At 39.8% G+C, this 21,660-nt stretch overlaps 1 protein-coding gene across 3 annotated transcripts; it reads right to left on the reverse strand.

Moving 5' to 3' along the window:
- Positions 1-6,220: 6,220 nt before the first annotated feature.
- LOC116574550 lies at positions 6,221-20,455 on the reverse strand. Of its 3 annotated transcripts, XM_032315349.1 has the most exons (6): positions 20,219-20,455; positions 19,853-20,075; positions 19,086-19,165; positions 9,018-9,178; positions 8,176-8,293; positions 6,221-6,916 (listed from the first exon to the last, which is right to left on the reverse strand). In XM_032315349.1, exons 3-6 carry the CDS (start codon positions 19,153-19,155, stop codon positions 6,513-6,515), a joined length of 753 nt encoding a protein of 250 aa, XP_032171240.1. In that variant the 5' UTR covers positions 19,156-19,165; positions 19,853-20,075; positions 20,219-20,455; the 3' UTR covers positions 6,221-6,512. The 3 variants fall into 3 exon arrangements, with proteins under 3 accessions (XP_032171240.1, XP_032171241.1, XP_032171242.1); XM_032315350.1 differs by lacking the exons at positions 19,853-20,075; positions 20,219-20,455 and adding an exon at positions 11,089-11,140 and having other exon boundaries at positions 19,086-19,166; XM_032315351.1 differs by lacking the exons at positions 19,853-20,075; positions 20,219-20,455 and adding an exon at positions 16,621-16,667 and having other exon boundaries at positions 19,086-19,166.
- Between the last annotated feature and the right edge of the window lie 1,205 nt (positions 20,456-21,660).

A 21,660-nucleotide genomic window follows, 5' to 3' on the forward strand; every position in this document is an offset into this window, starting at 1 on the left:
AACTATCTAAAACACAGCCAGAAACATAAATGCAGTTACTTCATCGAGGGGCAGGAGAGGCAACCATTTTTCCAGCGAGTATTTCACTGTCTCTAAAGCTTCCCACCTGGTGTTCCTTCTAACCAGAATGTGTCCCCACTTCCTTCTCTCCAACTCCTTTGTGCAGCTATGCAGTTGTCTTCTCCAGAAGCCCTCGCTGACTCCCTGGTGGTGGATGAGGTCCTCTCCTGTCGGGGTGGTTCGCTTCCCCCATCACACACCGATTTCTCCGTCGGTGCATCACCTAACCGAAGGTCCCCAGGAGGAACGGCCCATGACCCTCATTCACTGTGTGTCTACAGCCCCTCCTTGGCATATTGTGGGTTTTCAACAAATACCGAATTGATAAGCGAATGAATGACAGCCATCAGATGTCTTCCTAGAGAAGAATAAAATCCAAACAAAGTGAAGTAGTTGCATTAGCTATTTTGCCTTCTTATAATTGCCTTTAACCCTCCTTGAATTATGTCAAAAATAGAGAATCTGTTCCCAACCCACAGTAGCAGTTTGTCCTCCCCACCCCAAGAATGTTGTATACTCTTATTATATGCATTTATTATAATAATTGTATAATAGGGGCACCTGGGTAGCTCAGTCATTTAGCATCTGACTCGGTTTTGGCTCAGGTCACGATCTCACAGGTTGTGGGATCGAGCCCCTCGCTGGGTTCCATACTCAGTGGGGAGTCCATTGTGACTTTCTCCCTCTGCCCCTCCTCCACTTGCACATGCTCTCTCTCTCTCTCTAAAATAATCTTTAAAAAATCATAATTGTATTATAAATAATTATAACCTTTGTATAATTAGTCCATAATTCCTTTTTAATACATGATTATGAAATCTGTTTATCATGTTTGACATCTAATTCTTGAATTGACTACCTATAAATCACAGAGATCCTAAGGAAGGAGGAAATCTTTGGTTAGAAAAGTGTTAATAATTTACTAGATGCAAAGTGTACTTTTACCTCTGAACACCAGGTGGGTAGAAAACATTACTCATGTTTTTTAATCTAAGAATTTCTTACATTTTTATGGCCTGTTCTTTGGGCTTATTTATGATGGTTTGTGACAAAGAGACAACCTTTGCTATCATGATTTATATTCTTCCAACAAAGGAAACACAGAAAGAGATAAGAAACCCAAATTAAATCATGGCACTAGATAAGAAAACCCAAATTAAATCATCACACACACACAAACACACACACACACACACATAAATCCAGTGAAGGTAAGGGGCTACTCATAAATTAAAATTATGGACAATGAAAATATGAAAATTCTCAAATCCTAAACTACAAATCTAGCATTTACTAAATAAATATTTTCAGAAGCCTTGTGTCCTGTATTTGCAGCATGATGAAATAACATCTGACTATTAAGACATTTTTTAAGAGACTGTTTTAATTTTATTTGGCTGTGCTTTTGTTTGGGACACCAAACAATATTTTTTGGTATGATAACATGTTTGTGGTTAACAGCAGATATCCCGTATTCTTCTATTTTTTTCTATTAATGCCATTTATCACAAAACTGACCTGGACATCTGTTTTCGTTTCTAATGATGCTTTTGAATTCCTAGATGTTCAAGAACCAATTCTAAAACTTGATTGGATTTCAGGGCAAGACAACTGCCTTCGAATCAAGGAAACTAGGAGAACTGAGGAGAAACAATGTCCTGCCTCTCTGAGCCGTGCCAATCAAAGCACTGTTCAAGACAGAGGCCAAAGGTTAGTTGGGTAGAAGAGACACGTGGGGTGTATGCCTAGCAATCTAAGCATTACACAGCCATACATGAGCTAAGGACACACCAGTGTCCAGACTGCGCCCTCTTCATAAAGGAATTAATAGGAACTAACTGATACTAGCTAAAGCCACTGCGGACACAACTGCCCCATTAATACAGCCCCATAAGAATACAGGACACTGTCTTTGACCTTGTGTGGAACTTGGAAGAAGAGCAGACATTGAAACTGGGCTTGCAGTAAATATTCTAGACTGACTGTCACATCACAAACTCAAAAATATCAAAACCTGGTTGTAGAAATCATTTGTGAACTATCTCCAGGCTTCATAAAGAAAACCTAAAGAATTAGATATACAAACATACTCACAAATGTCCATGGTTTTTAAATTTACTTTGCCCCAATCCCCTACACTTTGTGAAATTATTTGTCTGTTTCAGGCCCAAATTTGTTTCTTATTATTGCCTTACACTTCAGTGGAGAAAGAAATGCACATATTTGACAACTTTTTTTCCTCTACATGCAGACTTCATTGAAAACCAAGTTAAAATGGAGTTGAAAGAGGAGGCACAATACATTAATTTCCTTCTAAGCTTCTCAATAAGAATCCTTATGTAGATCAAATACTTTTATTTCTAGACTCCAAGGTTCCCAGTTTGCCTTCAAAATTCATATGTGTAAATCTTTTCTTGTATGAAAGTCCTACCCCGTGAACATATTTTAGCTCCAAAGGATATTCAGAAATTATATATCTGTCCCTACAACAGCACAGTTTAAAACAAGTGGGAGATGGTCTCTGTCTCTAAAGACCAGGCATTTACAGAGAACACCATGCTCCTCAAAAAACAAAAGAAGATTCCTAAATAAATAAATAAATAAATAAAAGAACATTCTGTCATGCTTCCTCTCTTTTTTCTTCCACAACAGTGGATTTATACTACTGGCTCCAAACCTGTTAGGAAGTTACCCAGTGTCACAATTCTTTGCCCAAAAAAGAAACAGAATGTAAATATGGAATAAAAACCAATTTTTGAAAAATTCTGGTTGACAAAAATTGGTACAAGTGAAAGAGGATATATTAGTAAATTCTAGGATAGAAGATCTTAATACAGTATTGAGTTTTTTAGAGGCGACTAATACAGCCTGGGGCACAACTTTCATGGTTACATGTCTATAACATGGACACTTTAAAAGTACCACTGGCAAGTTGGTACGTCTACCGTGAAGCAAAAACTATTCTGTGATAACCTCTATTAAAACATTGACAGGGCGCCTGGGTGGCTCAGCCGGTTAAGTGGCTGCCTGCGGCTCAGGTTGTGATCCCGTCGTCCTGGGATGGAGTCCCATATCCGGCTCCCAGCTCCGCAGGGAGTCTGCTTCTCCCTCTGACCTTCTCCCCTCTCATGCTCTCTGTCCCTCTCTCTCTCAAATACATAAATAAAATCTTTAAACAAAAAACAAAAACCCTTGACTATCCGTGTGCTTAGTCTATTAGAAATCTGGGAACTTCCTACAAGAGTTGGGACAGGTTCTCAGTAGCATAGTTTAACCTGTCAACAAAAGAACACACACGTCACACACAGAGAAAAAAATAAAGGCAAATTTCACAGTAAACGCCCTTGCATTAAAGTTAACGCATCAACTAGCCATTTAAAAAAAAGCCTACTCAAATTGCATCTTTTGAAATTAAATTATTATGAAATTGAATCTAGACAAATGTGGCAAACCTACAGCAAAAAGATAAAAGTAGATGTGCACACAGTGTGTGGGGGTGGGTGTCAAGATCTGCAAGTGAATGCTATAAACAGAATAAAACAATGGCTGTGGAAGCCCTTGTGTTTGACAGATTGACACCTAGAGAAAGAGGAACCATATGGCTGGTTTGGTTCTAACACAGTCTTTGAAAAGGATACTTTATCTATTCTACCTAAAAATAGCTTAGTAGTGATATTCAAACGTTTAGCAGAGGAGCCACCCGTATTCACTCGTTACCCTTAAAACACCCCCAGAAACCCCCCAGTCGGCTGTAGGGAAATTTAGAATTCTACCGACCAGTTCAAAAACCGCTGTGGTAGTAAATTGAAATCTTTCAAAAGTCAACAGATACTAACATAACTTGTGGGTGAGGGGAAGAACCTCAAAAAATAAGTCTCAAATATACTCGTCTGATCTTAATGCTGGCCAGCCTGGGGGCTCCATCCTCGTCTTATTCTTGTTCCTCTGGCTCCCCCGATGAGCTTTACAAGCCTCTCTACACCGATGGCTCTAACCTGACATCCAGCAGCTGGGATCAAACACAAATTAAGAGTCAGGCTGGACTCCTCGATATGGCGGGAAGGTCTGCTGGCTCTAGCTTCCAAGCGTGCAGAAAGGACGACTTCTCACCACCTCTAGCGCCCACTCCCTGCTGCAGGCTCCTCCTCACCTACCTGGACAGCTGCCACAACCTCCTAACTGGTCCCTTTGGCCCTCTGTAAGTATTCTCAAGGCAGCAGCCAGAGCGGTCCTCACGCAGAGCGAGACTGTTTCACTCAACTCCAAATCATCCGCTGATTCTCCGCTTTGCTGGAGAAAAAGCCAAAGTTCTTTCAATAGCCCTAGGGGCAGTGCTGCACACTGTGATGTTCTGCGCAGATCCCCTTCAGAAAAACTTAGTATCTGGCTGCTGCTGCAAGACGCCCTCCGCTGAAGAGTCACCTCATGCAAGGTCACAGAGCCTTCCCGGGGCAGCCCATATCCAGGGACGGAGTGACATGGGTCCTCAAGGCCAGAAGGCTTACCCCAGCACAGGACCACTCAGAAATGCCACTCTCAGCTCAGCGCCCCATGTGGTTGGACCTGCACTGCAGTTCGACCTCTGCCTCTGTCCCCCTCCGCACAGGTCTCCATCCTAGAGGTACTCCCTCCCTGATAAACGACCAGACTCCACCTTAGAGTCTACTTCTGAAGAAGCCAGATAGCAATAAAGATTGGATGTGACCTGGCCCCCTTTGAGACGAACCAGTGTCCCCTGCTCACCCCGCTCCGAGACACACTGGCCTTCGCTGTTCCTGCTAGACGACGGGCCTGCTCCTGGGGCACGGCTGCCCCTTGGCGTGGAGCACACTTCCCACTTCCCGAGACACACACGCTGCTGCTCCCCTCATCTCCTTCCTGCTCTGCTTACGCGTCACCTTCCCAACGCGTCCGCCCTGACCACCCCGTTAAAGCCAGAAACAAGAGGAAAGTGTAAGGTGGCGCGATTCGCACTTCTCCGGATGTACTTGGCTTCCTTTGTGGGTATTGACCCCTTTTTGAAGAGAGGACGTCACTCATTTCCAAAAGAGCTTGAGAACTACTGCTTTAAAAGCCTAAAAGCAGTGCGGTGGTAAGAACACAGGCCCCAGGCTCAGACAAGCCCTGTGCGCCCAGGTGCCCGGGCCAAGCGACCACCCCCTCAGCCCCAGCAGCGCTGGTTGTGAAGTAGGGGTAAGGATGGATGTTCCCTCAGCTACTTAGAAAGGTCGTAGGATCACATGCCTTCCTGTAGTAACGGGCTGTGAAAACCGGGAGAGAGCACGTCAATGCAGGAGGCACTGGACGGCAGCCCTAGCGCCCACACAACCCGAAATCTGCTGGGCCTACCTCTGCACCCTCCTTACGCCCCGGGACCTGCGCAGTCATTCTGTCAGTTGTGCTGGACCCCTGAGAACCTCCAGCAAAGCACAGGGCTGGGCTTAGGAGAATAAGCACCGCCCCAGGGCTCTGTGACAGCCTAAGAACACTCCAGGAGTAGCCACCCACCTAGGGAGTCCCAACCACTGGGACGCAATCCTTCTTTTTCCCCTCCTTGCACTGACTTAATTACTTCGGTCTTTGTTCTAATCTCCAAGGTCCATGTGAAGAAAATCACACAGGATTTCAGATATCTCGGTCTATATATGTGCATCACAAAAGCTTTCAACTTTAAAACCAGTCCTATGTCTGGTTATTAGAGATTAGAGGCCTGAATCTTTTCATGGGTATTTTCAACCCAAAGTTTTTATATTTATCTCTGTTTCTGTTATATAACATAACTGTACTTGGCTTAAAAATAAAACAATAACTCCTCCAAACTCTCAACTGTGTTTATGTTTGCTTCCGTTCATTTTTCATGTACTAGAGTGAAATGTCCTTGCCCATAACCTCAAATCCACAAGCGTGATTGATTTCAGAGGTTGCGCTCAAGGCCCGCCCCACCAAGCAGAGACAACAAGACCACCTAAAAACTGGCACTGATGAAAACCACAAAATGTAATCTCACGTTTGCCATCACATTATGCATCTGCCTTTTCAGATTTACTTGCAGATCCCATTATAAGCTCTTTCTTTATTCCTAAAGAGAGAACCAGAGAAGCTTACATTAAAAACAATAAGAATGTTCATTTTAGAGATATTAAAAATTATCCTATAGTTATACATTAAAAATAACAGTATCATTTATTAGAATGATAACAATAATAATAAACGGTGCTATAGAAGGATAAGGAAAGCAGGCCTTGTCCTAATCAATCACTACACGCTATAACTGGACCACCCTCCAGAACCAGGTGCTGTATCTAGGAAACTCCCTGTCTGGGGTGAGGCAAGTTTGGGGGTGGGAGGGGGTACTTGGGAAAGGCAGTGCTTTGTCAGATCATCCAGGATCTTCTTTAAAGGAACACTCTACTAGAAATCCCCTTTGCTTTCGAAGCCCTCCTTTGAGGGTATCATGCACTCCTCCGACTTTTCTTCATAGCTTTAAACAATGTAATATTCAGGCTAGGGAAACTGGAAATCTCCTCCAGGTCAAACAACTCCTTAAATCTATCTACAAATTTATTTTCTTTCTCCAGCCTGAACTTCATGACCCAGAGGATGATGGTAGATTCTTTGCACAGATGGTCAAAGGTAATGAGGAGTTCTTCCAGGAAAGGGTGGGCGTAGACCACGTCAGCTGCCAGGATATAGTCAAAATTGTTGGAAGACCTGGGGAAGTTCTCATCTAAAGCTACACCCCAGGAGAGTTCTTTAACCTGAGGCAAATGCTTACATTTCATTTTGGTGTTTCGGGAAATATTATATTGCAGGTTTCCAAGTAATTCAGGTAAATCTGTGGCGGTCACGTGTGCACCTATGAAACGAAGAACAGTAGGAAAAGTAACCCTTGAGGGATAAGGTAAAGCAATCAGGTTTCAAGCCAGAATGCATCTGCAATTCTGCACAATGGCTAACCCCAAGGAAAGACTGGTCAGTACACACAGGAGGGAAATCCCTTCAAAACAGATGCTAAGGCAGCTTTATGCCTCCCCTTAAAAAAATTTTAGATTCCCATAGCACTTCTTAACTCCCTTGCAGTTTTCTGTTCTCCTGGGTTTTCTGTTTGTTTGATTACTGTTGCTGTGGCTATTTGCTATTTATCTACTATCTGCTAACAGAAAAATACGCTAGAGAAAGAGAAAAATTTGGAACCTTCAGTGGAGCGATCAGAAGTCACTGTTGAAAGACGCACCTGTTCTTCACTAAAAGAATTCTGAGCCCAAGTCACACGAGGCCAAGTGAGTGTAGACTGCGCCAGGCAACCTGTTGTTGAACAGGAGGTGCACGGCGTGGAAAGAGGGCTTTTCAGCAGAATCACATTGGAAGTGTCGCGACATCCATATTTATGTCCAAGTTTTCAGCTTGACCCCCTTACAAGTATGAATATTCCCACCAAAAAAAATGTTTAAAAGCTAGCCACCATGTGACTGTAGTGTTCCTACAGCCAAAGACCACAGATGCAAGAAAGACTACTTGGATGGAGAAGATATGAACCATCTCTGAATTAAAAATGAATAGTAGAAGGAAGAAATTAGAAGAGGCAAAGTTGTAGAAACCAATAATCAATAAAATTTGGCCCTTAAAGTAAACTATGAGCTGTGGCAGAGCCTGAAAATACTGTGTAAATAAATCTAGGATTGGCCAATTCCATGTCATCAGACAAGAATAGACTGCGGTAGGGGTGCCTGGGTGGCTCAGTGGGTTAAGCCTCTGCCTTCAGCTCAGGTTATGATCTCAGGATCCTGAAAGAGAAATCCCTGGGAGATCCCAGGTCCCTGGGAGAGAACCAAGGGGCTCTCTGCTCAGCGGGAAGCCTGCTTCCCCCTCTCTCTCTCTCTGCCTCCTTTTCTGCCTACTTGTGATCTCTCTCTCTCTCTCTCTCTCTCTCTGTCTCTGTGTCAAATAAATAATCTTAAATTAAAAAAAACAAAACTGGTAGTGTTTCTGATGAAGCCCATTCAAACAATTAAGGAGTTAAAAATAGGCCTAGGGTCAGAGTAAACTGGAAAGTAAAAGCAGCTAATAACATCTGTTCATTGAATTCTCTGACCCTATTGAATCAAAAATACTTACCAAGTAAACTTGCCACGATGGAGACTAGCCCTGTTCCAGCTCCGATTTCAATCACATTTTTGTCAACCATATTATAGTGCTTTGCATTTGTTTCCAGAAAATAGCATAGAACAAGGGCCTATGAAAGTTTTAAAAAAGAAAAGAGTAGTGCTTTGCAAGTAATATCAGAAACTAAAATTAAAGTCTATTAGATAAATCATATACACTAATGTTATGACGTGTACACGTGTGAATATATGCATGAATATGTACACACCACTACAGAAAATTATCAACAGACGCACATCCTCCAACAGGTTCGACATTTAGACTAGAAAAAGCCCTTGGGGATTGTGGGGGGATGAGAAAACAGAAACTATGGAACTCAGTTGCTTAAGTTTGATTGTCTTTAAAGAAAGCAACTTCTGAAAATAGTCTTTTAAAAGAAGTGTGTGGGATTGGGGCAGACAGCGGAGGGAAGGGGGTTTCCGCACCTTTTGGGACAACTGGTAAAGGACAGGTGGCCTTGTAGAACATTTTGCATGTTGAGTGATAGATTTCATTACGATTATTTAACTCAAATGGAACCAGCTGAACGGGAAGTAAAAATGTTTGCTATTCTAAACTACCATAGTCACAAAACACTGGAGGTTTAAACAGCAATCTCTATTAACCCTACAAGTCAAAAATGGGATTCATTGGTGGAAGCATTTTCCCAATTTTGTGATTTACAAGTTTTAGCATTATTTGAATTCACAAAATAGAACCATGGGACCAATTTCTTCCTTCTAAATGGTACACAACATGGAACAAAACTGACTGGAAAACCATTGAAATATAGAAAATTTTGTGTGAAATTATACCGATGGCCAAACAACAGCACCGTAACAATCCATGGCTTCAGTAATCCGAATCTCATGACCGACAAAGTGAAATTCCTCCCAGGGGGTGGTTGTTATTAGGCTTGGGACAAAACATCTTGCCATGATCTCTGCAACCACCTTCTTGTCATCATCTCTCTTCACTGAAAGGAAAAGAAAAGGCCAATGGTTGTGGTTGTGTTGGTAAGAATGGGAAAAAAGAGCCTGATGGAAAGGTAGCATTTCTACTCATTCTAAGTTACTTCTATTCATTGACTTTAGGTGCAGCGTAAGAGTAAGGTAAACTATTTTAAAATAACTCATACTATAAGCATCCATTTCTTCCAAGCTAAAACCCACAGCTTTCTGATTTTTACCAAAGTGATTTCCATTTCTGCAAAGCCACGTGAAACAAATTATAACTGGTATACCTTTTCAAAAAGCAACATATTTCAAGGGCTACCAATCTCTTCATCTAGAACAAGAGGAAGATTGATGATGGAACATATTATCTTGACTGTTCAAACTGACTACATAGTATAAGCCGCTATGTCAATAATGTATTGTTTTATGATCCACCTTTACCCAGGCTAAAGATATTTAATACCATCTAACATGATATCTTTGTATTATTTTATTATTACTTATTTTTATCCTATTACTTTGGGGCAACTCATGGCATCTTAACACCTGTGACATCAAGTCATGTTCATAAGCAAAATTACCAATTACTGAGTATATAGTTAAAACACTAGACCATGTTAAATATATTGTATATGATATTTCATTATTACATATTCATTTCAATATGTAATTTCATTTTATTTCATGTAATTTTTAACAGTTTTTGGAGGTAGGCATTATTATTTGCACTTTTATAGGTAACAAAAACTAAGCTTCAGTGAGCCTTATTAATTTGACCAAGCTCATGCAACTTATAAATAAAGGAGCCAAAATGGGAGTTCTTTTTTGATTGTTCCAAAACCTCTTCTCTACTCCTAAAAAGCTAGAATGTAATTTTTAAAAACTAGTTGTCTCTAAGAATTACAAACTAGTTATGGAGCAAGATACACATCTTTAAGTCTCTGTTAACTCCTTTGTAAAATGTGGAAGATAGAAGAAACTCCACCAAATAGTGCTGGAAGATTTAAACAAGATGCTGTATGTGAAGTGCTTCACACCTTGGCTATTACATGGAGCTCAGTAAGTCATTATCATTATTATAATTCATTATATCTTGGTCATGAAACTAAATAATATAACAAGATCACCATACAAACAAAAATACTGAATTGTGAGGTACCCAATTGAAAATTCTATACTTATTCATAGAAGCAGAGAGTAGAATGGTGGTTGCCAGGGGCAAGGGTGAAGGAAATGGAGAAATGTTGATCAAAGGGGGCAAGGTTTCATTTACATGAGATTAATAAGTTCTGGACATCCAATCCATAGCATGGTGATTATAGTTAATAATAATGTATACTTGAAATTTGCTAAGAGAAAAAAATCTTAACTGTTCTCATCCCAAAAACAAGAAAACAGTAACTCTGTGAAGTGATGGATAATGTCAATTAGCTTGATTGCCGTGTTCATTTCTATGTATCTATACATCTGTCTATATATATCAGAACATAATTCATGCATCTTAAATATAAATAATTCTTACTAGTCGATTATGCCTCTAGAATAAAAGAAAATTTTAGAGCTAAATAAAGAAGGGGGAATGCATGGTGTGAAGGTCAATAAGGAAAGGCTTCAAGAAGGAAATGTGTCTTAAGTTTAAGCTTTGATCTATGATTTGCATTAATAGAGAAGCTATGTACTTCCTATACCAATCCTTAAAGCCCACTGACTTCAAGTCTTGCTTCGGTTCTCTGAGTCTGGCTAGAGTCCTGCTGGCCACTTCCCCGACCCCGGCACTAAATCCAGGCCCAGTTCTCTTCAGCATAGTTCTCAATACCTGAAAGAGGCTGTAGGGAAGCGCAGGGGAGGGGAGGGGAAGGAAGGAGGAACGGAGAAGAGGGAAGAAGGAAGGAGCATGCAGACAGATATACATACAACAGTGGGGTCTTGCCTGATGGGAGTGCATCATGACCTGATGGGGATGGTTAACTCACACCTCAGTCCTGAGATCCAAAAATAAGCAAGTAAATAAACAAATAACAAATACAAGTATTTCCAAGAAATTTGGGAGCAATACAAAAATTTCTCATTCTGGTCTTCATGGGAGAAAAGTTCCTCCTAGAAAACTTATTTCCCAAATCTCAAAAATCAAAAACTTTCAGTTTCCAACGTTGCAATCATCAAAGCTTTAAAACAGATGCACCACTCAAAACTAGAATGTCAGAGAACCCTAGAATGTCAAGATGGAAAACCCTTCAGATACCTTCTAGTCTACCCTTGCCTTTCACGTTCATGCTGGGTGTAAACTACATATCCAGCTTCGTCAGCCTCTTTGGATATTTCCAATGAGGATAAATATGTTATTTCACAAGGTACATTTAGAAAATGATTATTGAAAATTCTTCTCAATACTAAGCCAAAATCTGACACCACTGATTTTTTGATCTATTACTCCTAAAAGTAAGCTCCAAGGTGACCAAACTTTCATTTTTAAAACATGTTCCAAAATTTTAGGATAGAGGAAAATGTAGGGGGGAAAATATATATATATTTATATATAAATATATGTATATTTCTCCAGTGCCAGTCTTTTTTTTTTAAGATTTTATTTATTTATTTGACAGAGAGAGAGATCACAAGTAGGCAGAGAGGCAGGCAGAGAAAGAGGGGAAGCAGACTCCCTGCAGAGCAGGGAGCCCGATGTGGGGCTCGATGCCAGGACCCTGAGATCATGACCAGAGCCAAATGCAGAGACTTAACCCATTGAGCCACCCAGGAGCCCCTCCAGTTCCAGTCTTAAAAATTCTGGACTCAAGAGCATGTGAAAGCCTCAAGAGACTTTCAAACTTTTCCACAGCATTGAGGTAAGAATAAGTAGAAGTGACGTCTTAAGACCTTAAGTCCTAAGAGATGTTATTTTCAACTCTATCCTAGGAGCTCCATTCCCCAGTATTCAAGGAGAAGAATGGCTAGATGGAGGTAGATCAAGTTTGACACTCAGAGGCCCCAGTCCCAGGGGGGCACTTCCTGTCAACAAGATTTCCTGTCCTGGGTGCCTGGGTGGCTCAGTTGTTAAGTGTCTGCCTTCGGATCAGGTCATGATCCCAGGGTCCTGAGATCGAGGCCCACATCAGGCTCCTTGCTCAGTGGGAAGCCTGCTTCTCCCTCTGCTTCTGCTCTCTCTCTCTCTCTTTCAAATAAATAAATAAATAATCTTTAAAAAAAAAAAAAAAAAAAAAAAGATTTCCTGTCCTAAATTCTGCAATCCTTCTGTAGCATCCTTCTAAGGATCCACACAGAACCAGGTACTCCTCAAAAAAACTCTAACTTGACTTCATGCCATAGGAAGGGACCAGTGTACACCCGCCCCACCACCAGCACAAACACTGACACGGGGCAGAGATACAGGAAAACAAAGTGATGAAAAACTGATCATCTTCAGCAAGAGCCACCTCTTCAAACCTATGTCACTGTACTTCTTCAACTATGGCATCTGTTCACATGCAAGAAGAGCTCTAAGAACCAAATAATATTGGTAATGTGTCTTACTGGAAAGTGAACTTTCATTTCATTCTAGTCACAGGCCTTGCTAAGATGGGGTGGGGGAAGGGGGAAGCATTTGCTGTGGAAGTTCTTAAGGGAAAAGCAGGAAACAGTAATTGCTTCCTTGACCTTTCGCTGAATGTGCCCTCTTGGGCCTCCTTGCATACTCTTGGTAAGTGGAGCACTTTTTGACAAGCCACCCAAGGTATCAGGGATTAATAGATGTTAGAGTACACTAAATCCCAGGAGCATCTCCTAAAGTTCCAATCTTTGATATGAAAACTTTGCCAGTGAATATTTACGGCTACAGTCTGATGCCTCTGACTTTGCAGTTTCCTCTAAAGGTTAGTGGACCAGATTAGTGGTATGGTCCTAACGACAGTATAATAACCGACGATTCCTGGGGTTTTTTTACTCTACAGAAACAAAACCAGCCATATTTTTTAGGATGGCCACATCTTTACCTTTATAAGGAAGTAAGATTTAAAAACATATGAGTGAATATATTATTATATTCAAAAATTACTTATACTATCCTCCCAATAAAGGATCTTTGAAGAGATTTAATGAAACAACAATAGCCACTATTAACTGCAGATACACTTAAAAGAGCAAACTTTATCCATCCATATGTGGTCATTTAAAATTAATTATACACCTAAGATGACTATGTATTGTACAGAAAATATTATCAGGTTGAATAAAATTTAATTGATAATGTTTCATATTAATATTTTCTTTTGCATTTAAATACTATATAAACACTACAGGCATTCCTGAAGATGTCAGTCTGATAAAAACATAGCATCATTTATAACAGGAAACCAAAATGTACCAAACTTGGCTGCTTAAAATAATTTGTCTAGATATAACATGTAGGATTTTAAAAGCAAATACACCTGTGCAGTTATTTCTATCTTAAAGCTTTGCTGCTTTTTCACCATTAACTTTAATTTTAAGATTTTGAGGTAACAGTTTTAACAGTAGTTAGTTATTTACATTGTTAATTATTTAACAATTTTAATAGTAGTCATTTATTTATGTCAAAAGATATGTTTAATATTAAGTTTTAGCAATATTCGACAAGCACCTCTGAAACGAATCTGTAAGACGCACCATAGAGCCTTATGTGAGCCTCGTAATAAAAAGGAGAAATCTAGTCCCCAAATATTATACAAAGAATATGTTTCTTAAAATACATGCTTAATTATTTAATGAATATGGGATTGAATCTTGAGAAGATTAATGAATGAGTAGATATTCTTTGACCTTTCATTAAGATTTGAAGAACAATTTCCTGCAAAAATTAATAGCATTATCATACAATGGAATTCTAATTTGCATTTCTAAAGAATATTTTTGTCACACACATATTCTGTCCTTGTTACCTAACACTTAGGCCCTGAGACAAGTAACTAAAACTGAGTAATTTCACACAAAACATTGAATCTTGACTTTCTCATATGAAAAGCAGAAAGCTGATATCTGTATCTTTAGATAAAAGCCATCTACTATAATCTTAGAGCATTATTTTATTAATGAGTTTGATATTAAAACATAAATTTCAAAACAAACTGTAAATAAAGCATAATCAAGACAATATTACAATTACATTGCTGTTTTGGGCTCATCTTATTTTAATGTTCTTTGATACAAAAAAGATTTAACACCATTTTCCTTCAACTAATCTTTGCTGATAGTGAATAAAATCTACCAGGTGTTCTTGTTCTCCTGAGAATTAACAATTTCAAGCATGAAGGGAAAATTAGCAGGATTCTGGTATGTTATGATGATGCTTTTCTTAGGATGAAAATCTAACAGTGAATTCACTTCAGAGGCTAGATTGCCACAAGACTTCAAAAACAGAAGCACTCTCTAGATTCTTCTCTTCTATACTTTTAAGGTCAATAACAACAATAATAAATGAAAGGGTCAGATCACAGAAATACACTGAAAAAAAAAATGTCTTTAATAGCTATGACAGGTGAATTTAAGCTTCCATTTGAGGGCTGTCATGGAAAACCTGTCAGCAAAATCTAAAGTAAAATCCCCTCTACTAAACGAAAGAGACTTGTCATTCAACTGAATCTTCTATTCAAAGATGAATGTCATGTGCTTCTTAGAAATAGCTAGAGATTAAAAAAAAAAAAAAAAGATGTTAAAGGTATTTTCTGATTAGTAAGTGGTCACAGGCTAACCTGAAAGATAGAATTCTGAATGCCTCAGCAATGTCAAGGCCTTGGGCCTGATGTTAAAAAGAGTTCACAAATACTTTTTGTCTGGAGGTCTGCTTAGTTTCAAGAATATACAGAGGCTATCTCTTTGACCAAGTGGGTCAGATGATGTTACATTTACAGAAGATAGACAAATCATCTTTTATTGGACTGCTCAGCATGCAAATAGGAAAGAAAAAAAAAATGAGTTGTACTCAAAGTCTGCTGCTGGGATTGTTGTGGGGACAGACACCTAAACAATTGTGAAAGAAGCATGATAAACATCATCAGAGAAGTATTTCTAAAGTGCTTTGGGAAGCACCACTCGTTGGTGAATCAGGAGAAGCGTTCTTAAGGAGGAGATATTTGAGTATGTGGAAGGTAGAGGGAGGTTGCCAGGCAGAGAAGGGAGATGAACTGCCTGCCACCATGGGGAGACGGGCCAGGGTTAGAAGCCCACGGAGCTGGTGTACAAGGTACCTGTTGGGGTGTTGTAGAAAATAAGCCTAAGGAAGCAGATTGGGATTGCACTTGTGGGAACAAACAGAGCAAATGTTGACCCTTGTCCTCCAAGGTGAGGAGTTTGGGCAGGAATTGGCATGAGCAAGTTTGTCATTGAGGCGCTCACCTCTGGGCAGCAGCTAAAGGCTACGTTAGAAGCTCTTGGAAGACTATTGCAATAGTCCAGGCAAAAGATGCCAGAGCTGAACTAAGGCAGCAGCACTGGGTCTAGAAGCCAAGTATGAATTTCTGAGCCTATGAAGTAGTGGTAAGACCTCTCCTCCAGGGCAACAATCAACATACAAACTTGACACTCAAACTTGTGTTCTGAAGACCTTTAAGGCAGACTGATATATTTAAGAGTCAATTTATTCAATATGTGGAAAATGTATTAGTCTTTGTAGGTAGTTGTTCAGGTTACTTTTTAAACACATACCATGTGTTGATGAGTGAGTCTCACATTAGTAATTAGACATCCTGTAGTCCATCAACTATCACATTAAAATTATTGCCTCAGACTATAGTTTGATATGTCCCTTAAACAGCAACAGAACTACTCAAATAAACTTTCTTCTTCATAACCCAACTCTGTAAAGATATATAAAGATGCTTGAGAAAGATTTTCATCTGATAACCCTAAATAATACGTTATACTAGATTCTGAGAAGAGCCAATGGACTGGGGACAAGAAACGTGAGATCATTATCAATGAACAAATTGCAAGTCTAGCCAACAGGCCTCAGTTACAGCTAATTCATTTATTTACTCATTTTATTCAGGATCTGGGCACTATGAATATAAAGATAGAGCAACATAGATAGATAGCAACGAGATACACTCAAAAGTAGAAAGAGAGAGCTCAGGAAAGAATCACATAAGCCCTGACGATGATGAGTCTGCAAGTCAAATGAGAGGACAGGACACTTCGTGCAGAAGCCCACTGGCAACAAGACTCTTGACCAGTTTTCCAGTTTGGGAAATTCTGAGAACTAAAATGTAGGATAAGTGGGGGTTGCAGCGTGAGGTAGAATACTTATGTCATGCTAAAAAGTCTTGAGTTTGTCTTATTAGAGATAATGAGGCACAGAAGAATTTTAGGCAGAAGGCGAATGTGACCGGATTTGAATTTTCGGAAAGATCATGCAGATACAGAGGCAGACAAAGAGAGGATAAACAAAGAGTGCTGACCCCGAGTGGGGTCAGCCAGGGAGGTAGGAGGTACTTACAACAGGCACAAGAAGAGATAATGAAGATCTGAAGGAAGGCAATCGTGCTGTCAGAGGGAAGGAGGGTCAGAAACACGAGTTGGTAAAAACACGCGGGATGGAATGATGAATGGCATGAGGAAGAGGGACTAGGATGATTCTAGATTTCTGGGCAGCCGGAGACATGTAGTTGCCATAAACTGAGACAGAAAATATAGGTTGTGCAGGGGTGTACAACTGCAAAGGGAAATTATTTTTTTAACGTGTGTTACTCTGTGGTATGACGTGCTGGCCACAGAGGTGTGCCTTTCGGATTAAGGGAGGGTACCACTGGGAGCACAGCTATGCCACGTCTCCAGCTCTGTCCCTTCGGCTCCTCAGAGGCCCTCCCTCCCCAGGGGCTGCCCGCTAATGCCACTTCCCTCCCATTTCACAGATACTCATAATAGTTAATGTGGATAAGGTTTTAGAAGCTTAGACTCTTTTTTTTTTTTTTTTAAAGATTTTATTTATTTATTTGACAGAGAGAAATCACACGCAGCTAGCAGGTGACTCGCCCCCTCTCCTCTCTCCCGTGTCAGACCTGCACCGTGATCTGATGGCTCTCCCCGCCCATTTCTGTCCCTTCTTTCTTTATCGTCCACAAGCATTTCCCCCCATAAATCTCCTGCACATTTAATCCCACTTGGACATCTGCTTCTAGAGGACTCTGGACAGACGCAAGGTAGTACAGAGGACATTAAGTAAGCAGGGGAAGATCTGGGAGTCATGCACAGAAATGCACTGAGCCCGGGGCTCGGAGGAACCTGCTCCAGGGCCCCAGACCCTGTGGAGCTATTTTATAACACACTGCTCTGTGGGCTAATGGCTAGAGAGTAACTGTCACCAGGAGGTCGGCAACACAAGATACTCATAATAGTTAATGTGGATAAGGTTTTAGAAGCTTAGACTCTTAATGCAGGATTAGAAACTATACACAGAGGACTATTTGGTAGGTATCATAGTCCTAACATTAATCTGTGTGTAACTTAGTGATGTCGTATAATTCTTGGACCTTCAGGCCAAGGTGGAAATAGAAGAATTGGACTATAGGCTTGTCCCATCTTTTTCAAGCACAACATACTAAGTATAAGAGTTAGGAGAGGTAAGGTCAATAGCCTTCAGCACTGAAGAACTGAGTGTTCCTCTGGTTAGTGGAAGTCTTTCCAACAAAAAGCCATCCGATCCTGCCCCAACAGCACACACTTAATCTGCCTGCGAACATATTTTTAAAGCTTTAATTGGCTATCTAGATGATTATGGGGTATGTTTTCTTGCGTTATAAAATATTTTAATACTAGTTCTGTTTCAACCGTACCTTGAACTTCTTCCATTTCCTTTGTAATCTGCCAAATTATTGTATGCACAGTTGAAATCAAGCATTGTTACTAATGATAATGATAATGGTGAAATTTTATTCATAAACTGCACAGAAACTGAATCTTCATTGAAAACATCTAAATGGCTGGATTCTCTAAGTGATTACGACTTTAAATGTTTAGGTTTGCAAAAATCACTACAGTAAAACCATTGTGTCGAAGACATGTAGGCTGCCAACACTGGGCATACTCCCAGCTCTCTTGGCCTAAAGATATGCTTACCTAGGTAGAGGCCACCTGGTATGCCTAAAGAAGGAAGCGGGGGAAAAAAAGCCAGGACTACATTTCTTAGAAAATGTCCATGTGTGGATAAAGGAAAAAGGAGGAGAAAGAAGCCAAGATAATTAAATTTGTACAACAAATGTTCTACAAAAACGTAGTACCAGCTCTTCAGACAGTGTGTGTCTGCACTTTTTATCTCAAGACAATGGGGCTAGTTACATAATCCATGCAAAGTCACTCTTGATATTAAAAATGATGTAAAAATGGGAGGTCAGTTTCAAATAACTACAATTAGAGCAGAATTCAAACTTAAATTCTCCTCATACTGAAAGGTCAAGTCACATTATATATTTGTCATATTAATACCTCAGAGGAACCGTAAACACAGGCTAAAAACGTTTTTATAGTTTAAAAACATCTTAAATGCAGGCATTCATAAAAACTTGTAGCTTTACACAAAACTATTTTTATCTCCCTTCCTATCTTAAAAGAAATATTTTAGAAATCACAGTCATGTATGTAGTGTATAGCACTTGGGGGAAAAAATCTATTCTTTTTCATATTAAAAAAAAAACTCTACACACTTAGCTAGCAAGTCTATATATTTAATTTGTTGGTCAAAATAATCTCTAACATACCATCAGGACCATAGGTATAGCAGTAGACATTTCACACTATAGATATTTTCAGGTTAGCAAACACAAGCCAAGATACAATATGCAACTGATAAGTCCTAGCTCTGTTTAAGACATTAGGGAACACTGAGAAGGTAAGCACTTATATTCTATTAGTTGTCTGTCTTCTTAGAATCTGTCAAATAATATAAAGAAACATAAAATAATTTACCTTTTTCAGCTCCTGGATCCATTAAGCAGTGAACTAATCGATGGCTATATATTGATGTTTTCTTGATCATTTCTTGAAAACTAGGCAAATAACACATTAAGATATCAAATGGTAATAATCAATTCAAAAGCACGTTTTAAGTGCTTTTACATTTACCTAATAAAGCTTAAGTAACATCAAACATAGCATAGAAAATTCTATCAAAATTTTGTATATTAATAAATCATTATTTAAGATAGACCCCCCAAACACACAAGCTATCCAATACAAACCAAAATTCAGACAAAGGCTTCAGAGTCAGAGGTTTTAAAAGCTGCTGGAAGAAGCAAAGACATTATTTCACTCTAGACTACCTCAGCTATCACCAAGAAAGACACCATCTTTATAATGACTGGTCAGATAGCAATCTTCACATTTAAGAGGTGTTAAAACATTGGGAGAAAATGAATTTCATTCAGTGTAGTGAAAAAACCATAGGATTAAACTAAAATACACGCAACGTTCACTGGTTTCTATCAGCACATCATTAGTAAGTACCCAATGTCTAACAGCCCCACCGCCAAATGGCCTTTTGAGGAGCTTTCCCTTTAAAGAACCCATACCATCTCAGCAAATACATTTAAAACTGAAGAAATTATTTTGTCCCTCTCAAATAAAGCATATCATGCAAGTAAGTTTAAATGAGCAGTTATTCCAACATTGGGCAAAAACGATTTGATAATTTACACCTCAGTTTTGGTTCATATTATAAATAATCACAGTACTACCGTGAATTTATATAGCACTCCTTTCTTCCAAGGATCCCAGAACACTTTTCACAGCCACCGCATTGTTCTTTGCAGTATGTCTCAGTAGGTCAGAAGACAAATCATTTTCCCCTGCAGCTTACGAGTGAGGAAAGCGTGAAGTTCAGTAACATCCGGTCCCTGAGGTCACTGGCTAAACAACAGCAAATGTGGTCACGCGCCTTTTGTTCCCAATTTAGCTCCTCTTCCATTGGTAAAAAAAAAAAAAGAAAGAAAGAAAGAAAGACAGACAGAAAGGAACAAAGAAAAAAAGGAAAAAAAAAGCAGTCTTCATTACACCTGTCTACCTTAAGGTCAACATTCTTTAAAGGTTAAGTCCAGACATACCTAAATGGGTTAGCTGAGTTTCTAGAAGCTTAAAAAGTGTCATTCACAACTTTTGTTTTGCTGGAGAGACCTCAGAGGGTGCTGGAAAGGTCAGCCCGAAGCATGCCTGCAGTTTACTACTGTACACGCTGGCAGCGAGTCCTCGCAGGAGGGATTAGGATCCTGACAGCTGCGGTGCACAGCCTCCGGTGCACAGCAGTGGAGCTGGAAAGCCCGTAAACGAGGGGGCTGCGAGTGTCTCCACCCCTACACGCGAGCGAAGACTATCTGAGCAAAGTGACCCCTTTTTTCACTTCAGTGCCAAGAGTTATTTTGGACTCCACAGCGATGACGTTCAATGAAATGGAAGCAGCGCACTTTTTATGTCACCTGTCCGGGTATGAATATCATTTTTAAAATCAGGCAGCTGCACCAGTTAGAAAATGTGTGCAATCATGCTCTGGGCACAGGCATCAAATTACAGTTCCTTCCTACTAGGACTGGGCCAAGGGTATCTGTTACCTGGACACTTGCACATATACACACACGGCTGCGTCTCAGAGCATGTATAAATCTCCCTGGTCACTGAGAAGGTCCTTAATAAGAAGTTATTACAGGTAACAAAATTGAGCAATATTGTAAAGTTAAATAAACTTAGAGGAGGGTAGGTACAGCTTCTAAGAAATACTTTATACAAAGTTGACTTCAGGTCACATTAACATTGGATGGGACTAGCAGTCTGGGAGCCTGATTTTAAATTTGCTTGTGATTTTAGGTATTTACTTAATGTGCTTCTTGGTTCCCTCATCTATAAACAGGAATATAAAAGGTACTCAATATATATTTGTGGAAGGAATAGGGTAAGTAAAAAAAAAAAAAAAAAAATTCTGCAAACTGCAAAATCCTAAACAATGAAAACTATTATTCATAGGCAGTTAATTCTGGGAAGAGTACATTCTCTTTATTTTGGCTTTCTTTAAAACAAGAATAAAGAATCATTTAGTGAATAAAAGTTACCTGTCTTTTCAAGGAGTTATTTAAAAGATCATGAAACCTCAGGGCTAGATTTCTTAAGAGGCAGAATCCCCAAATTGATCACTTAAACTGACAAGACAATGATTATTTCAGTTACACTGAACTGTTTGAAAAGTACATAGAGACTCCTGTCTCCACCTGTAAGTAACTTACAGCACACCTCTGCTTCTGAGAACTAGAAAAGCGTATTATACACACACACTAGAGGTCAGGAGAGAGCTGCCAAGGCAGCCAAGAATTCCATGTTTTTGCTGATTATAGATTTTAAAAAAGAGGCTGAGGGTTGCTGGGGGTGAGCGGTATGGGTAGGGTGGCTGGGTTATGGACATTGCGAAGGGTATGTGCTATGGTAAGTGCTGTGAAATGTGTAAGCCTGATGATCACAGACCTGTACCCCTGGGGCAAATAATACATTATATGTTAATTAA

This window comes from Mustela erminea, chromosome 15, assembly GCF_009829155.1.
Source record: "Mustela erminea isolate mMusErm1 chromosome 15, mMusErm1.Pri, whole genome shotgun sequence".
In the NCBI taxonomy this organism is placed as follows: Eukaryota; Metazoa; Chordata; class Mammalia; order Carnivora; family Mustelidae; genus Mustela; species Mustela erminea.

What these genes read in the sequence shown, in the direction of transcription:
- LOC116574550 (XM_032315349.1), bottom strand. Translation starts at nt 19,155, where the DNA reads ATGATCAAGAAAACATCAATATATAGCCATCGATTAGTTCACTGCTTA. An exon ending in GTGCTGTTGTTTGGCCATCG is followed by an intron (nt 8,294 to 9,017) that starts GTATAATTTCAC and finishes AAACTTTCATAG; the next exon opens with GCCCTTGTTCTATGCTATTT. An exon ending in CATCGTGGCAAGTTTACTTG is followed by an intron (nt 6,917 to 8,175) that starts GTAAGTATTTTT and finishes TTCGTTTCATAG; the next exon opens with GTGCACACGTGACCGCCACA.